Source organism: Melozone crissalis, unplaced genomic scaffold (assembly GCF_028551555.1).
Source record: "Melozone crissalis strain CALT ecotype California unplaced genomic scaffold, PUWL_Pcris_2 ptg000073l_1, whole genome shotgun sequence".
Taxonomy (NCBI): Eukaryota; Metazoa; Chordata; class Aves; order Passeriformes; family Passerellidae; genus Melozone; species Melozone crissalis.
In genome coordinates, this window is record NW_026535850.1 from 5,003,820 (window position 1) to 5,018,760 (window position 14,941).

General features: G+C 57.6%; 1 protein-coding gene across 1 annotated transcript; it reads right to left on the reverse strand.

The window, feature by feature from the left end:
• Positions 1–879: 879 nt before the first annotated feature.
• Positions 880–3,224, reverse strand: LOC128946066 (zinc finger protein 239-like). Its single transcript, XM_054289993.1, has 4 exons — positions 3,163–3,224; positions 2,236–2,426; positions 1,707–2,082; positions 880–1,538 (listed from the first exon to the last, which is right to left on the reverse strand). Exons 1-4 carry the CDS (start codon positions 3,222–3,224, stop codon positions 1,076–1,078), a joined length of 1,092 nt encoding a protein of 363 aa, XP_054145968.1. The 3' UTR covers positions 880–1,075.
• Positions 3,225–14,941: the final 11,717 nt, after the last annotated feature.

A 14,941-nucleotide genomic window follows, 5' to 3' on the forward strand; every position in this document is an offset into this window, starting at 1 on the left:
TATTTGATCCCAGTCCATATTTGATCCCAATCCATTTGATCCCAATCCATTTGATCCCAGTCCATATCTGATGCCAGTCTGTATTGCTCGGCATACATTCCAAAAGGCTGGAATTCCAGCTCCCAGACAGGAAAAGATGTTCCCGCCCTTGAAGGCAAATGGAGCAAAATCCTACAGAGACATTTCCCTGCCAGCCTTCAGGACTTCAGCTCCTGGGACTGGGAATTAAAATAATATTTGGGAAATAAAATAATAAATAATATGGGGAGGGTTTTTGGTGGCAGAGGGGTCAATTAAAACAGGGCAGAAGTCAATTAAATCAGGGCAGGGTCAATTGAATGAGGGCAGAATCTTTGGTGGTCACTGGGGCAATAAATCAAAGGAGGGTATTTGGTGGTCCCTGAGGCAATTAAATATAGGGAGGGTCTCGGGGGGTGCCTGGGTCAGTTAAATCAGGGGAGGATCTATGGTGGTCCCTGGGTCAAGAGAGACACTGAGAGAGAAACAAAGCAGGCAAAGAGAGGCAGGAGAGAAAAGGGGACACAAACACAATGAGCTGAGAAAGCGGCACTCTGCAAACAGAACTGCAACGGACTGAACATGAACGGGAGAGAAATCAGTAAGTCTGAAAATTTTATTTGCTATCAAATGCATCCCACACACCCAGCTCCGCACAATCCTCATCCCACCGCTCTAACTGAGATCCCACTTCTCCCAATCTCCTCCCAGCCCCATCTTACTTAGGTGGCTGAGGAATCAAGTGAGTTTGGTACGGCACTGAGTTTTTTTGAGGTGGGATTGAGCCCTTTTGGGTAAGATTGAGTTGTTTTCACTGGGATTTCAGTGGTTTTCAGGTGAAAGATCCATCTCTCTTGACTTTTCAAGTGCAAAGAGATAGAGAAGCTAGAAACATTAGGGCCAAAACAAAAGTAAAAGCTGCCAGGTGTGTTACCAACATGGATCACAAGGAATGGGAGTGACCAGGGCTTTGCCCAGAGCGCCTTCTCCAGTGGGGGATGGAGCTGGAGCAGCGCACGAAGCTCTTCCCGCACTCAGGGCACTTGCAGGGCTTCCCTTACCGGTGCCTCCGTTGGTGTCGGGTCAAGTCAGAGCTGCTGGAGAAGCTCTTCCCACACTGGGGACACTCGTAGGGCCTCTCCCCAGTGTGGATGCGCCGGTGCTTGACGAGGGTGGAGTTGTGCTTGAATCCCTTCCTGCACTCGGGGCAGCGGAAGGGCCTCTCCTCTGTGTGAATGCGATAGTGCTGGAGGAGATGGGAGCTGGTCTGAAACCTCTTCCTGCATTTATCACACTCGTAGGGCTTCTCCCCAGTGTGGATGCGCCTGTGCCTGACGAGGGTGGAGTTCCACCTGAATCCCTTCCCACAGTCGGGGCAGTGGAAGGGCCTCTCCTCTGTGTGACTCTGATAGTGCCGGACGAGATGGGAGCTGGTCTGAAACCCCTTCCCACACTTGGAACACTTGTAGGGCCTCTCCCCAGTGTGGGTCCTCTGGTGCGAGATCAGGTGGGAGCGCTGGCTGAAGCTCTGTCCACACTCCCCGCACTCGAAGGGCCGTTCTCCAGTGTGGATCCTCTGGTGCTTGATCAGGCTGGAGCTCCCACAGAAGCTCTTCCCACACTCCCCACACTCATAGGGCTTCTCCCCAGTGTGGATTCTCTGGTGCTTGATCAGGTTGGAGCTCCACCTGAAGCTCTTCCCACACTCCCCACACTCATAGGGCTTCTCCCCAGTGTGGGTCCTCTGGTGCACAATCAGGTCGCAGTTCCACCTGAAGTTCTTTCCACACTCCATGCACGTATGGGGCTTCTTCCCATCATGGAGCCGCTCATGGAGTACCAGCTCCGAGCTCTGGCTCCATCTCCGGCCGCCTTCCCGGCCCAGGCTGGCTCTTTCCCCCTCAGATCCCCGCCAGCTGCGTTTGCAGCCCCTCCTCGTGCGGCATCTCCAGGGCTTTTCCTCCCCGTTGGCTTCCTGCGCCGTGGAGCCGCTCAAAACGGCCTCTTCCACCAGGTTCTGCCGCGGGCATTTGTCCTCCCTGTGCTCCATGCTCAGCTCCTGCTCTGGGGGAGGAAGGACAAGGACAGGATGGGATTTGCCTCTGTGCCACAGGCAAGGGCAAGGAGATTCCCCCAGGGCTGAGCTGCAGCCAGGGCCGTGCTGGGCTTGGAGATGGAGCAGCACAGATGGGAAAGGGGCACTGACTTCCTCCTCACCTGCCTCAGTGTCCTGGGGCATCTCCCTCTTCCTCGCAGCATCCCAGGGGTTGGCAATGGGAAATCCTGGTTTGGGGAAAACAACGGATGAGCACATTTGTAGGAGTGTTGAGGGGTAGGACGGTTGGGACGGATGGAGACGAGAGATCTCTGCAGCCAGGGCGTGGAAGTTGCGGTTTATTGCAAAGGGCCTGGGTGCAGGGCCCTGCTTGGAGCTGCCAGCCACAGCTCGGAGCAGGCCCGAGAGAAGAGCGGGGTAGAGAGGATGAGAGGGTGAGAGAATAAGAGGGGAAGAGCGTAAGAGAGTAAGCTTCCCGTTACAATACAACAAATCTTCTTCTCTGTTGAATATTCTATTTCTCACTAACCAATCTAGTACAAGATACAAATGCTAGAGCATTTACATACAGCCTGTAAGAATCATTACATCATGATACTGTGCTACATTTTAAACCCAAAAAACACCGCTTTGGACCCCTTCTGCTGAGCTATTAGGGTCTGCTCTGACCCCTGGGTCTGTCTGCACGCAGAGGGAATTGTTTCAACAAAAGGGGATTACCTTCAGTCAGGCCACACCATTGTTTTCCAGTTGTTCACTAAGGTATCTCAAAGCTTGCTTCCATCTCAATCTTGCTTAGAGTTTCAATATTCTCAAATTCTTTTGCCAATCATATTTATGAGGCTTCCCTGTTTCATCTTGCCCAACACATGTTCAGTTTGAATGTCCCTCTGCCCGAGTCCATCTCTACAAGTCACTGGCCACGTGGGCTCCATAAAAACCTCCCAAACACCAAGATCCAGCCCTGGAAAAGCCTCCCAGGAGTTCCCTGTCCCTGGTCCCTCCCCTCTGGTGTTCGGGGGTTCCCCCCTGTCCCAGCTGCTGGGGTCACGCTTGGAGTGGGGGTGCCCCTTCTCCTTGGTGCCTGCCCTGCCCAGGCTGCTGGCAGTCCCAGCAATGCCAAAAGCTCCCCCCTCTTGGCTCTCCCCATTTCGGGATGCAGGGCTGTTTGGGCTCCCGGGCTCCCTTCTCCCCTCATTCTCTGCTCTGGGCTGCAGCGGCTCCAAGGAGTCCCCCCTGCCCCTCTCCAGGCTCTTGAGGCTCCCGCCAATGGCGGCGCTCCCCCCTCTCTGGGCTCCCGGGGCACACAGGGCTCTGCTCCTCCAGGCTGCCTCTGGCGGCAGCTGCCACCGGCACCCCCCGATGTCCCCCCAAGGGGCCTTTTCCGCTCAGCCTTGGACTGCTTCATTCTCCAAATATCCCCCCAAAAACCCCACCCAGGGACTCCTCGGGATGTCTGGGCCGGGCTCCCCCTCCCCGCTAACCGGCACGACGGCCGCGGGGGGGGGGGGGGGGGGCGATGATCCCACAGGTGGGGGCTGCGAATTCAGGCAGGGCTGCAGCGCGGTTCCATCTGTTCAGCCTTGATCAGCCTTTGTCCCGCCTCTTCCTCCCGCTCCTCCTCTGTCTTATCCCCACCTCCTTCTCCTTCTCCATCCCTCCTCCCTCTCCTCCTCCCCTGTAACCCCGCCTCCTTCCCTCCTCTTTCTCCTCCCGCTCCTCCCCTTCCATCCCTCCTCGAGCTCCTCTGTGTTATACCCACCTCCTTCTCCTCTTCCATCCTGCCCCTTCCATTCCTTCTCCTTCTCCTCCTCCCTTAACCCTCCTCCTCCTCCCCCTTCATCCCTGCCCTTCCCTCCCTCCTCCTCCTCTCCCAGCAGCAGCCACACCCTCGGTGCCCATTCCCGCAGCCCTCGCAGCCCACGGCAGGAGCGGGGATGGAGCCGGGACAGGTCGGGATGGGCAGCGCGGGGCTCTCGGCTGCTCCCAGCCGCTGCGGGCGGGGGGAGCCCAGGCCGGGCCAAAGGAGAGGCAAACTGGGCAAACTGGGGGCTGCACATCCAAACTGGGCCTTGCTGGGGACCCTGCCTGGCCACTGCCAGCCCTTGGGGCTCCTCTCGGCACATGCGCCAGGGGGGAACGCACACAGGGCTGGGGGATCCCAGCAGTGGCAGCACCGCCAGGGACTGGGGTGGACTGGGCTGCACTGGGGTAACTGGGAATGACTGTGAGCATGCTGAGGGACACTGGGATATACCAGGAGTGTCTGTTAACCATCCTCGGGTGACTGGAACCACATTGGGAACAGGTGGGACCATGCTGGGGAGAACTGGGACACCATGCTGGGGGTACCTGGGAGCGAGTGGGAATGACTGGATGTACACTGGGGACAACTGGGCATGACTGGGACCATGCTGGCAGGGACTGGGATCATCTATGGAGTACCTGGCACTATACTGGGACAACTGGGATCACACTGGGAGGAACAGGGAGTGAGTGGAACCTTGCTGGGGGCTACTGGGATCCTACTGGGATCACAGTAGGAGGAGCTGGCCAATGCTGGGAGTGACTGGCATCATACTGGATCATACTGGCAGCAACTGGGACTGCACTGAGGGTGACTGGGAGTGGCTGTGAGCAACTGGCATCAGGCTGGAAGCTACTCAGGGCAGCTGGGAATGACTGGGAACATGCTGGGAGCAACTGGGATACACTGGGAGAGACTGAAACCACAAAGGTGGTAAATGGCAGCAACTGGAGCCACACTGGATGATCATGGGAGCAGCTGTGCCCATGCTGGGATCCTACTGGGATCCTATGGAAAATGGCTGGGATCATACTGGGAGTGACTGGGAAGGTGCTGGTTCTGACTAGAACCATACTGGAAGTGACTGGGAGCAACTGGGCCCACACTGGGAGTGCCAGGGAGTCACTCTGAGCATGACTGCAATAACGCTGGGAGTATCTGGGACTGACTGGGGTCATACTGGGGGTGACTGGAACCATACTGGGAGTGACTGGGAGTGGCTGTGAGCAACTGGGATCATGCTGAAAGCAACTGGGGGGAACTGGGAGTGACTGGGAGCATGCTGGGGCTGACTGGGATATACTGGGGGAGACTGGGAGTCACTGGGATCATACTGGAGGCTCCTGGGGTAATCCTGGCATTGACAGGGAGCAACTGGGATCATAATGGGGGCCACTGGCATAATACTGGGAGTGACTGGGATCATCCAAGAAGCGAGTGGAACCATCCTGGGAGTGACTACTGCGCCTGCTGGGGTCATCCTGGGAGCCACTGGGATCACACTTTGGGCAACTGCTAGAAACTGGGATCATCCTGGAGGCAACTGGGAGGAACTGGAAAAGACTGGGATCATTCTGATCTAACTAGAACTGTACTAGGCCAACTGGGATAAGCTGAGACTGTCTGTGACCATACTGGGGGGACTGGAAGCACACAGGGAACAGCTGGGACCATGCTGGGGGCAACTGGGAGTGAGTTGGACCTCGGTGAACGGGACTGGGACTATTCTAGGGACAACTGGAACCATGCTGCGAGGAACTGGGAACAACTGGAACTACTCTGGCAGCAACTAGGATCATACTGGTTTGACAGTGGGAGCAGTTGGATCCATGCTGGGTGAGACTGGGATCACTCTGAGGGTGCCTGGAGTCATACAGGGATTGACTGGGAATGGCTGTGAGCAACTGGAATCATGCTGAAAGCAACTGAGGGGAACTGGGAGTGACTGGAAGCATGCTGGGAGGAACTGGGATATACTGGGAGAGACTGGGAATCACTGGGATTATATTGGAGGCTCCTGGGGTCATGCTGGCATTGACAGGGAGAAACTGGGATCATAATGGGGGCCACTGGCATCAGACTGGGAGTGAGTGGAGTTACACTGCAAGTGACTGGGATCATACTGGGAGTAATTGGGATCATACTGGGACTGACTGGGATCATACTGGAAGTGACTGGGATCATACTGGGAGTAGCTACAATCGGACTGGGATTGCAGGGGGTGTGATTGGTCCCTGTCTGGGGTTGCTGGGAGCTGCCAGGCGCATGCTGGGAGCCGACTGCGCAGCCACTGGGAGCAACTGGGAGCAGCTGGGAATGGCAGGATGCAGCTGCAGCAGTGGCAGCTCCCCGGTGGCCCCGTGCCGGTGCCGCTCATGGTGCCGGCTCTGGCTGTGCCGAGATCCCGCTGGAAGGGGATCCCAGCCAGGGACCCCATGGACACCAACCGGGGGAACCCCGGGCCGGGCTCCGACAGCGCCACGGGCAGGGAACGCAGAGACAGGAGAACTGGGGGGACACCGAGATTTGGGGGCTGGGGGGGCACGGGGGAACCAAAGGGGGAACCAAAGGGAGAGCTGGGAGAGCAGGGAACGGGGTTTGGGGGTTCCAGGACTGAGAAAAGGGGAGGCTGCGGTGGGTAGAGGGGGCACGGGCTGGGCTAAGGGGGTTCCTGCATGCAGGAAAGGGAGCTCCAAGGAGCCCAGGTGTTCCCATTCCCAGCAAAAGGTGGGAAAACCCGGGATGGCCGGGAATAAGGGTCCCAGGTGTCCTCGGTGTGAAGGAAAGGAGGGGCTGGGGGCTGGGAAAGGCAGGAACTGGGGTCCAGGGGGGTTTCTGCGGGAAGGAAAAGGGGGCTCTAGGGGCTGGGAGAGGCGAGATGGCCGGGAAGGGGGTGCGGGGTGGATCCCCTGCCCGGGAGTGGGGGTGCGGGGGTTGTTGGTGTCAGATGAGGGAGTGCAGGGTGGATCCCATGCCCGGGAGTGGGGGAGCGGGGGTTGTTGGTGCCGGATCAGGGGGTGCAGGGTGGATCCCATGCCCGGGAATGGGGATGCGGGTGATCCCGGTGCCCAGGAATGGGGGTTCAGGAACCTCCGGTGCTCCGGGATGGGAGATCAGAGAGTCCCGGTGCCGGGGGTCCCCTTCAGCTCCCGCCGCCCCCCCGGGGCCCCAGGATTGCCCCCAGCCCCAGCGCTGGAGCCATCGCGCTGCTCCTCCTCACTCCCAGTGTGATCCCAGTACGGTCCCAGTAGAACTCAGTCACCCGCGAGCTGCTCCCAGGATGATCCCAGTACAGCCCAGTCACTCCCACTGCTGCCATCCCCCCCAGCCCTCACTCCGTTCCGACCTATCCCGGCTCCATCCCCGCTCCTTCCGCCGGCTTCGAGGACTCCGGAACCGGGGGAGGATGAGGAGGGAGGGAGGAAGAGGCGGAGCGGCAGCAGGAAGCGGCGGGAGCACAGGACGGCCGGAATCGCGCGGCTCCGGCGCTGCCTGAACTCTGGAACCCAAGAGCATCGCCCCCCATCCCGCAGGTGCCCGGGGAGGTTCCCCCATGTCCCAACTCCTGGGGTCACGCTTGGACTGGGGGTCCCCCGTCTACTCGGTGCCCGCCCTGCCCAGGCTGCTGGCAGTCCCAGCAATGCCAAAAGCTCCCCCCTCTTCGCTCTCCCATTTCGGGATGCCGGGGCTGTTTGGGCTCCCGGGCTCCCTTCTCCCCTCATTCTCTGCTCTGGGCTGCAGCGGCTCCAAGGAGTCCCCCCTGCCCCTCTCCAGGCTCTGGAGGCTCCCGCCAATGGCGGCGTTCCCCCCTCTCTGGGCTCCCCACTTTGGGCTCCTGGGGCACACAGGGCTCTGCTCCTCCAGGCTGCCTCTGGCGGCAGCCGCCACCGGCACCCCCCGATGTCCCCCCAAGGGGCCTTTTCCGCTCAGCCTTGGACTGCGTCATTCTCTAAACATCCCCCCAAAAAAACCCAACCCAGGGACCCCCCGGGATATCTGGGCTGAGCTCCCCCCCCCCCCCCACTCACTTGCGCGATGGTGAGGGGGGGGCGATGATCCCACAGGTGGGGGCTGCGAATTCAGGGAAGGAATGACCGCGTGGTTTTCTTCTTTCCTTGATGCTCCTTTGTCCCTCCTCTTCCTCCCTCTCCTCTTCCATCCCTCCTCCCCCCCTAACCCCGCCTCCTTCTCCCCCTCCATCCCTGCCCTTCCCTCCCTCCTCCTCCTCCCCCAGCAGCAGTCACACACCCTCGGTGCCCATTCCCGCAGCCCTCGCAGCCCGCGGCAGGAGCGGGGATGGAGCCGGGACAGGTCGGGATGGGCAGCGCGGGGCTCTCGGCTGCTCCAGCCGCTGCGGGTGGGGGGAGCCCAGGCCGGGCCAAAGGAGAGGCAAACTGGGCAAACTGGGGGCTGCACATCCAAACTGGGCCTTGCTGGGGACCCTGCCTGGCCACTGCCAGCCCTTGGGGCTCCTCTCGGCACATCCGCCAGGGGGGAACGCACACAGGGCTGGGGGATCCCAGCAGAGGCAGCACTGCCAGGGACGGGGCTGGACTGGGATCCTACTGGGAGTGACTGGGGCTGTACCGGCTTTGTACTGACATCCTACTAGGATCGTACTGGGATTGTACTGGGTTTGTGTTGATATTATACTGGGAACATACTGGGAGTGGCTGGGATTGTACTGTGTTGGTACTGACATCGTACTTGGATCGTAGTGCCATGCCAGGCCAGCATGTGATCGCACTGATGGACACTGGGATCATACTGGGATCATACTGGGAGTGAGCAGGAGCCTGCGGGGAGCAATTGAAACCATGTTAGCGGCAAATGGGATACACTTGGAGTGACTGGGATTATACTGAGGATGACTGGGAGTAGCTGTGAGCAAGTGGGGACATGATAGGAGCAACTGGGAGGAACTGGGAGTGACTGGCTGCATGCTGGGGGTGATTGGAAACTGCTGAACTTCAACTGGGATCATGCTGGAGGTGACTGGGATCATACTGGCAGTGAGTGCCACTACACTGAGGCTGACTGGGAGTGCTTGTAAACAAATGGGATCATACTGGAAGGAAGTGGAAAGATGCTGGAGGGAACTGGGGTACACTGGGAGATACTGGGAGTGACGGGAAGGAAAGTGAGGGTGAAAGAGAGCAACTGGAACCATGTGGAGCACAACTGGTTCATACTGGCAGGGACTGGGAGCACACTGGGCTCATCTTTGGATCATACTGGCAGGGACTGGACTAATACTGGGAGTGTCTGAGAATGACTGGGAACACACCCTGCACATCATCCCCCATACTGGGCCTGACTGGGAGCAACTGGGAGCATGCATGGAGCAAATGGCATCATACTGGGACTGACTGGGCTGATCTAGGAAGCAACTGGAACCATGCTGGATGCAGCTGGGACCATACTGGGAGAGACTGGAAGCAACTGGGATTATACTGGGACCACACTGGGAGAGCGGGCATGTGAATGGGATCAAACTGGAGCTTACTGGGATGATACAGGGGTTGAAAGGGAGCAACTGGGATCACACTTTGGGCTACTGGGAGTAACTGAGGGAAACTGGGATGATGCTGCAAGTAAACTGGAGGAACTGGGAAGGACTGGATGCATGCTGGAGGCAACTGGGATATTCTGGGCATGACTGGGGGATCATACTGGGAGAACTGACACCTTACTGGGACCACTGGCAGTGCCTGGAAATGACTACAGACATGCTGGGGGCAACTGGGATATACTGGGAGTGTCTGTCACCATCCTGGGGGGACTGGAACCACACTGGGAACAACTGGGACCATGCTGGGGAGAACTGGGACCACACTGGGGGCACTGGCATCAGACTGGGAGTGACTGGGAGCAACTGGGGTTAGACTGCAGGTGACTGGGATCATACTGGGAGTGGCTACACTTATACTGGGATTATACTGGGTGTGAATGGAACCTGACTGGGGGTTACTGGGAGCAACTGGGATCGGCTGGAAGGTTCTGGAACCATGCTGAGAGCACTGAGACTATAACTGGGGCAACTGGGGCCAGGCTTTGAGTACAGATAGAAACTGGGATTGTGCTAGAGGAAACTGGGAGTAACTGGGAAAGACTGGGATCATTCTGAGGTATCTAAAACCTACTGGGAGTGTCTCTAACCATACTGGGGGCACTGGAACCACACTGGGAACAGCTGGGATCACGCTGGGAGCAACTGGGACGATGCTGGGGGAAACTGAATCTACCCTGGAGGCAACTGGGCACGACTGGGACCCTGCTGGGAGGGACTGGGACTGTTATTGGGGCAACTGGGATTATAATGGGAGGAACTGGAAATATCTGGAATTATGCTGGGAGCAACTGGGATCACAGTGAGAGCAGCTGAGTCCATACTGGGTTACACTGGGATCTCATTGAGAGTGACTGGAATCATACTGGGAGTAACTGGGATCACAGTGAGAGCAGCTGAGTCCATACTGGGTTACACTGGGATCTCATTGAGAGCGACTGGAATCATACTGGGAGTGACTGGGAGTGGCTGGTTTTGTGGATTTTGGGGGGTTTGGATTTTGGGGGATTTTATTGGCATTTTAAGGGGGAGTTTTTCTGGGGAAGTTTGGTGTTTATTGAAATTTTTTGTGTCTTTTTTTTTTTAATTTTGTTTGTTTTACTGGGATTTTGTTGCGATTTTTTGGGACTCTCAGAAATTCTGGGGGTTTTATTGGGATTTTTAGGAGATGTTGGGGCATTTTATTGGAATTGTGGTATGATTCAGTAGGATTCATAAGGGATTTAGGTTTTTTTGGGAATTTGGGGGGTTTTGTGGAGTTTTTTTGTGTGTTGCCAGGATTTCTTTGGATCTTGGGGGAGATTTTGTGGGACTTTTTATGGTTTTGGGGACATTTTTTGGGGATTTGCAGATTTTAATCAGGATTTTTGGTGTTATTGGGATTTCAAAGGATTTTGTGGGCGGTTATTGGGATTCTAGGGTGTTCTAATGGGATTTTGAGAGATTTAATTGGGATTTTGTGGGTTTTATTGGGACTTTTGCGGGTTTTAAGGAGATTTTGGTGCCTGTCAGCTGTTCCCCACACCCAAGGAATGCTCCAAAGCCCCCCTAAAATTCCACAAAAACCCAAAAAATCCCCAAAAATTACATGAAAGTCCTCAAAACCCCCAGAGAATCTCCAGAAATCCCAGTGGAACTCACCAAAATTTAAAACAACTGCTAAAAATTTCAATAAATCCCCCCCTCAAAAACGCCCCTACAACCCAAACAAAACACCTAAAATCCAAAACCCTCCAATCAACAAAACACCCCAAAATCACATAACCATCCCAAAACCCAATAATTCTCCCCAAAAATTCCCCCCAAACCCCCAACAAAAGCCCACAAAGCCCAAAAAAGCCATCCCGAAATTCCCAAAAACCCTCCAAAACCCCAAAATCCCCACAAATCCCCCCAAACCCCCCAGACATGGGGCCGTCCTGGATCAGGGGGAACCGTCCGGTGGACCAGGAGCCACTTCAGGGGGCCCTCGGAGCTTTTTGGGGAGGGGGCGCCATGGGAGACCCCAAAAACCGGGGGGGGGGGGACCCCGCTGTGCCCCCTCCCCCCGAAGCCCCCAGACCCCGGTTCAGGGTGGGCCTGGGACCCCCGGGACCTCCAAATCTCCCCCGGGACCCCTCCAGGTACCCCAAACCGCCCAGAGCCCCCCAGGGTTGGCCCAGAACCACCGTGGACACCAAAACCTCCCCAGGACCCTCACACCCTCCCCATTTCCTCCCAAAATTTACCCCAGACCTACCTGAGACCCCCCCAAATCCATCAGATTGCCCCAAATCCCCCTCAGACCCCTCAATCCCCACCAAACCCTATGAAATCCCCTCAGAATCCCCCACATTTCTCCAGAGCCACCTCAAACCCCCCAGATCCACTCACAACGCCCCAGTTTCTCTCGAAATCCCCCAAAATCCTATCAGACCCTCCAAATTCCCCTCAGATCCCTCTTAACCCACCTGAGAACGCTCCAGACTCTCTCAAGTTTCCCTCCAAACTCCCCAAAGCCCCCCCAGACCCCCTCATTCTCCCCAAACCCATGCACACCCCCCTATTTTCCGTCGATGCCCCCAAAAATCCCCGACTTCCCCTCAGACCCGCCCCAAACCCCCCCAGTTTCCTCCCCCCGTCCCCACCTCAGCTCCGCTCTCCCCTCACAATCTCCCGCCACCATCGCACGCACGAGCTCCCAACAATGGCGGCGCTCCCCGCCGAATCAAACAATCACCGCGCCGAACATCACCGAAACAACCAATCACGATGCCGGTCCCCTCAGCAAGGCCCGCCTCCCCCGCGCCGCCCCAGCCAATCAGAGGCGAGCCGGAAGCGGGCCCCCCCCCTTCCCGCCGCCCCCGGGACCCGCTAGGCTCGGGACAGGAGCGGGAGGGGCCTGAGAGGGGATCGGGGGGGGGATCCTTGGAGGGCCTGGGGGGGTTTTGGGGAGGGGTCGTAGGAAGGTCTTGGGAGGGTCTGGGGGTGTTGGGATGGTCCTGGGGGGAGTTTGGGGAGGGCTCTGGGGGGTCCTGAGGGTGTCCTGGGAGGGTTCTGGAGGTTTTGGGGAGGGGCTTTGGGGGCTCTGGAAGGGTTTGGGGAGAGGATCTGGGGGGGGGTCTCAGGGGACATCCAGGGCTGGGCCCGATTGGGGTCTGGGGGCAGGTTCCTTCCAGGCACAGGCATTCCAGGATTCTGTCAGGGACTCCCTTCCCTTCTTCCCTCCGCCCCCAGCTGCAGAATGTGCAGCAAAGCCGCCTTTGCTGTCTGCTCGGGGAGCCCAGCCAGCTGCTGCAGCCTGACCCTGCCCTGCACAGCTCCCCTGGCAGGCACGGCAGGAGCAGCGCCCTGACAGCCTCAGCAATTGCCCTCTGACATCTCTGGTACACACTGCCATGGGCTGCAATTCCAGCTGCCAGCAAGGAAAAGATGCTCCTGCCCTTCAAGGCCAAATTCTGAAGGGGCCAAGACACAAATGCAGCAAGATCTTACACAGACATTTCACTGCCAGCCTCTATAACTTCATCCAGGGCTGTTTGAGCACTTGGATGGGGAAGGAAAAAAAAAATAAAATCAGGGGAGGGTCTTGGGCTGGGAGCTGCCACAGGTAAAGAGAGACCCTGGAAGGGAAAAGGAGCAGACCAAGGAAGGCAGGAAAGAAGGCAGGACACAAATGGCAACCAGCTGACAAGGTGGCACTCTGAAAACCAAACCTGGGCTTATGGAATAGGAATGGGACAGAAATGAAGAATTCTGAAACTTTATTTACTTGGCTTCTCTGAGCAATCTGTGAAGCCAGGACTTCACCATCCTGACAGGGAAGAAGCATTTTCTAGATCAAACCTGAGCTTCGTCCCTTTTACTCTGAGCCCAGTAAATCCCAATGAACTCATTTGTGGTCGTTTTCATCAAGGGCCCAAGCTCTTTGTTCCAGCACATCCAGCAAGCACCAGGCAGGACAGCACAACAAGAACCCAACTCACAGCTGAGGGACTCAGAACATCTAAACACCAGCAGGGCACATTGCTCACTTTTGCTCCAATAGATTTGAGAAATGAAACCCTGGGGATGAGAGCTCTTTTTCAGAGCAGTAATTGCTAGTTGATGTTAATGAAGTCGATAGGGTCTGAATTTGAAGTGTTGGTCTGTTGTTAAACATTGAACGTTACAATTCTAGGACTTGCCTTCAGTTGCCGCTATCCAGTGTTACCATTTTACCCTGTATTTGTATCTCTCCCCGGCATACTCTGTATTTGTGCCCCTTTCCGTCTCAGCCCAGATTTGTATCCCTTCCCGTCCCAGACTGAATTTAAAGGCTGTGGGAACTCCATGAACTCTCCGAACAACAAACCAGCCCATAAACGATGACTTTACCCCAGCAGAACCGCACTAAATCACCCACCCTTGAGCAGAGCCGGATTCTGTCCTGCCCCCATAATTTTAATAGTGCTCAGCTTGGAGGATCCCCCTATGCTCCGAGCCAACGTTGCCCTCCTAAGGACTCTGGCGAGGACGGAAGCCCCAGCTGTGCCGAGAGACAAAGCTGCGCTGCTCCTCCTCCTCCTCCTGCTGCTGCTCAGCGCGGTCCTGTGGGAGCAGCGGCGCTGTGCGCGACCCCTCGGGTTCCGCACCCAGAGCTGTCTTTAATAAAGGCCTTTTGAAAGGAGCTGCTCTCCTGGCCCTGTTTATCACACTGCCAGAGCCCCCACAGCCCCTCCCCAAAACCTCCAAAACCCTCCCAGGACACCCTCAGGACCCCCCCAGAGCCGTCCCCAAACTCCCGCAGGACCATCCCAACACCCCCAGACCCTCCCAAGACCTTCCTACGACCACTCCCCAAAACCCTCCCAGACCCTCCCACGACCACCCCGCTTCGTGATCCCTCTTAGGACCCATCCGCGCCCCCCAGGTCCCCCCACAATGCCCCAGGACCCCTCCCCAAAGCCCCCCCGGATCCTCCCCCGCCCCCCCCGATCCCCTCTCAGGCACTTCCCGCTCCTGTCCCGAGCCCGGCGGGTCCCAGGGGCGGCGGCGGAGAACGGGGCGCCGCTTCCGGCTCCCCTCTGATTGGCTGGGGCGGCGCCGGGGAGGCGGGCCTTGCTGAGGGTAGCTGCGCCGTGATTCGTTGGTTCAGGGACGTGCAGCGCGGTGATTGGTTAGTTCGGCGGGACGCGCCGCTCCTGGCTGGGGGAGACGGCGCACGCGGCGGAGGCGGGGGGAGGCTTGAGCGAGTCTGGATTGTTCTCAGGTGGGTTTAGGGGGATCTGAGGGGAAGTGGGAGGGTCGGAGGGGATTTTGGGGAATTGTGAGAGGAACTGGGGGGTTGTGAGGTTGGTCCGGGGAGAAATTTGGGGGAGTCTGAGCGGATTTCATAGGGTTTTGGGGGGAATTGAGGGGTCTGAGGGGGATTTGGGGCAGTCTGATGGATTTGGGGGGGGTCTCAGGTAGGTCTGGGGTAAATTTTGGGAAGAAATGGGGGGGGGGGGGTCTGATAGTCCTGGGGAGGCTT

Excerpts from the sequence above, each read along its gene's own strand:
- LOC128946066 (XM_054289993.1), bottom strand. The coding sequence starts at position 3,224 with ATGGGGAGAGCCAAGAGGGGGGAGCTTTTGGCATTGCTGGGACTGCCA. Across the intron at positions 2,427-3,162 it reads CTGCCAGCAGCCTGGGCAGG|GCCCTTTGCAATAAACCGCA; the intron begins GCAGGCACCAAG and ends CCCTGCACCCAG. Across the intron at positions 1,539-1,706 it reads GAGTGTGGGAAGAGCTTCAG|CCAGCGCTCCCACCTGATCT; the intron begins GTGGAGCTCCAA and ends ACAGAGCTTCAG.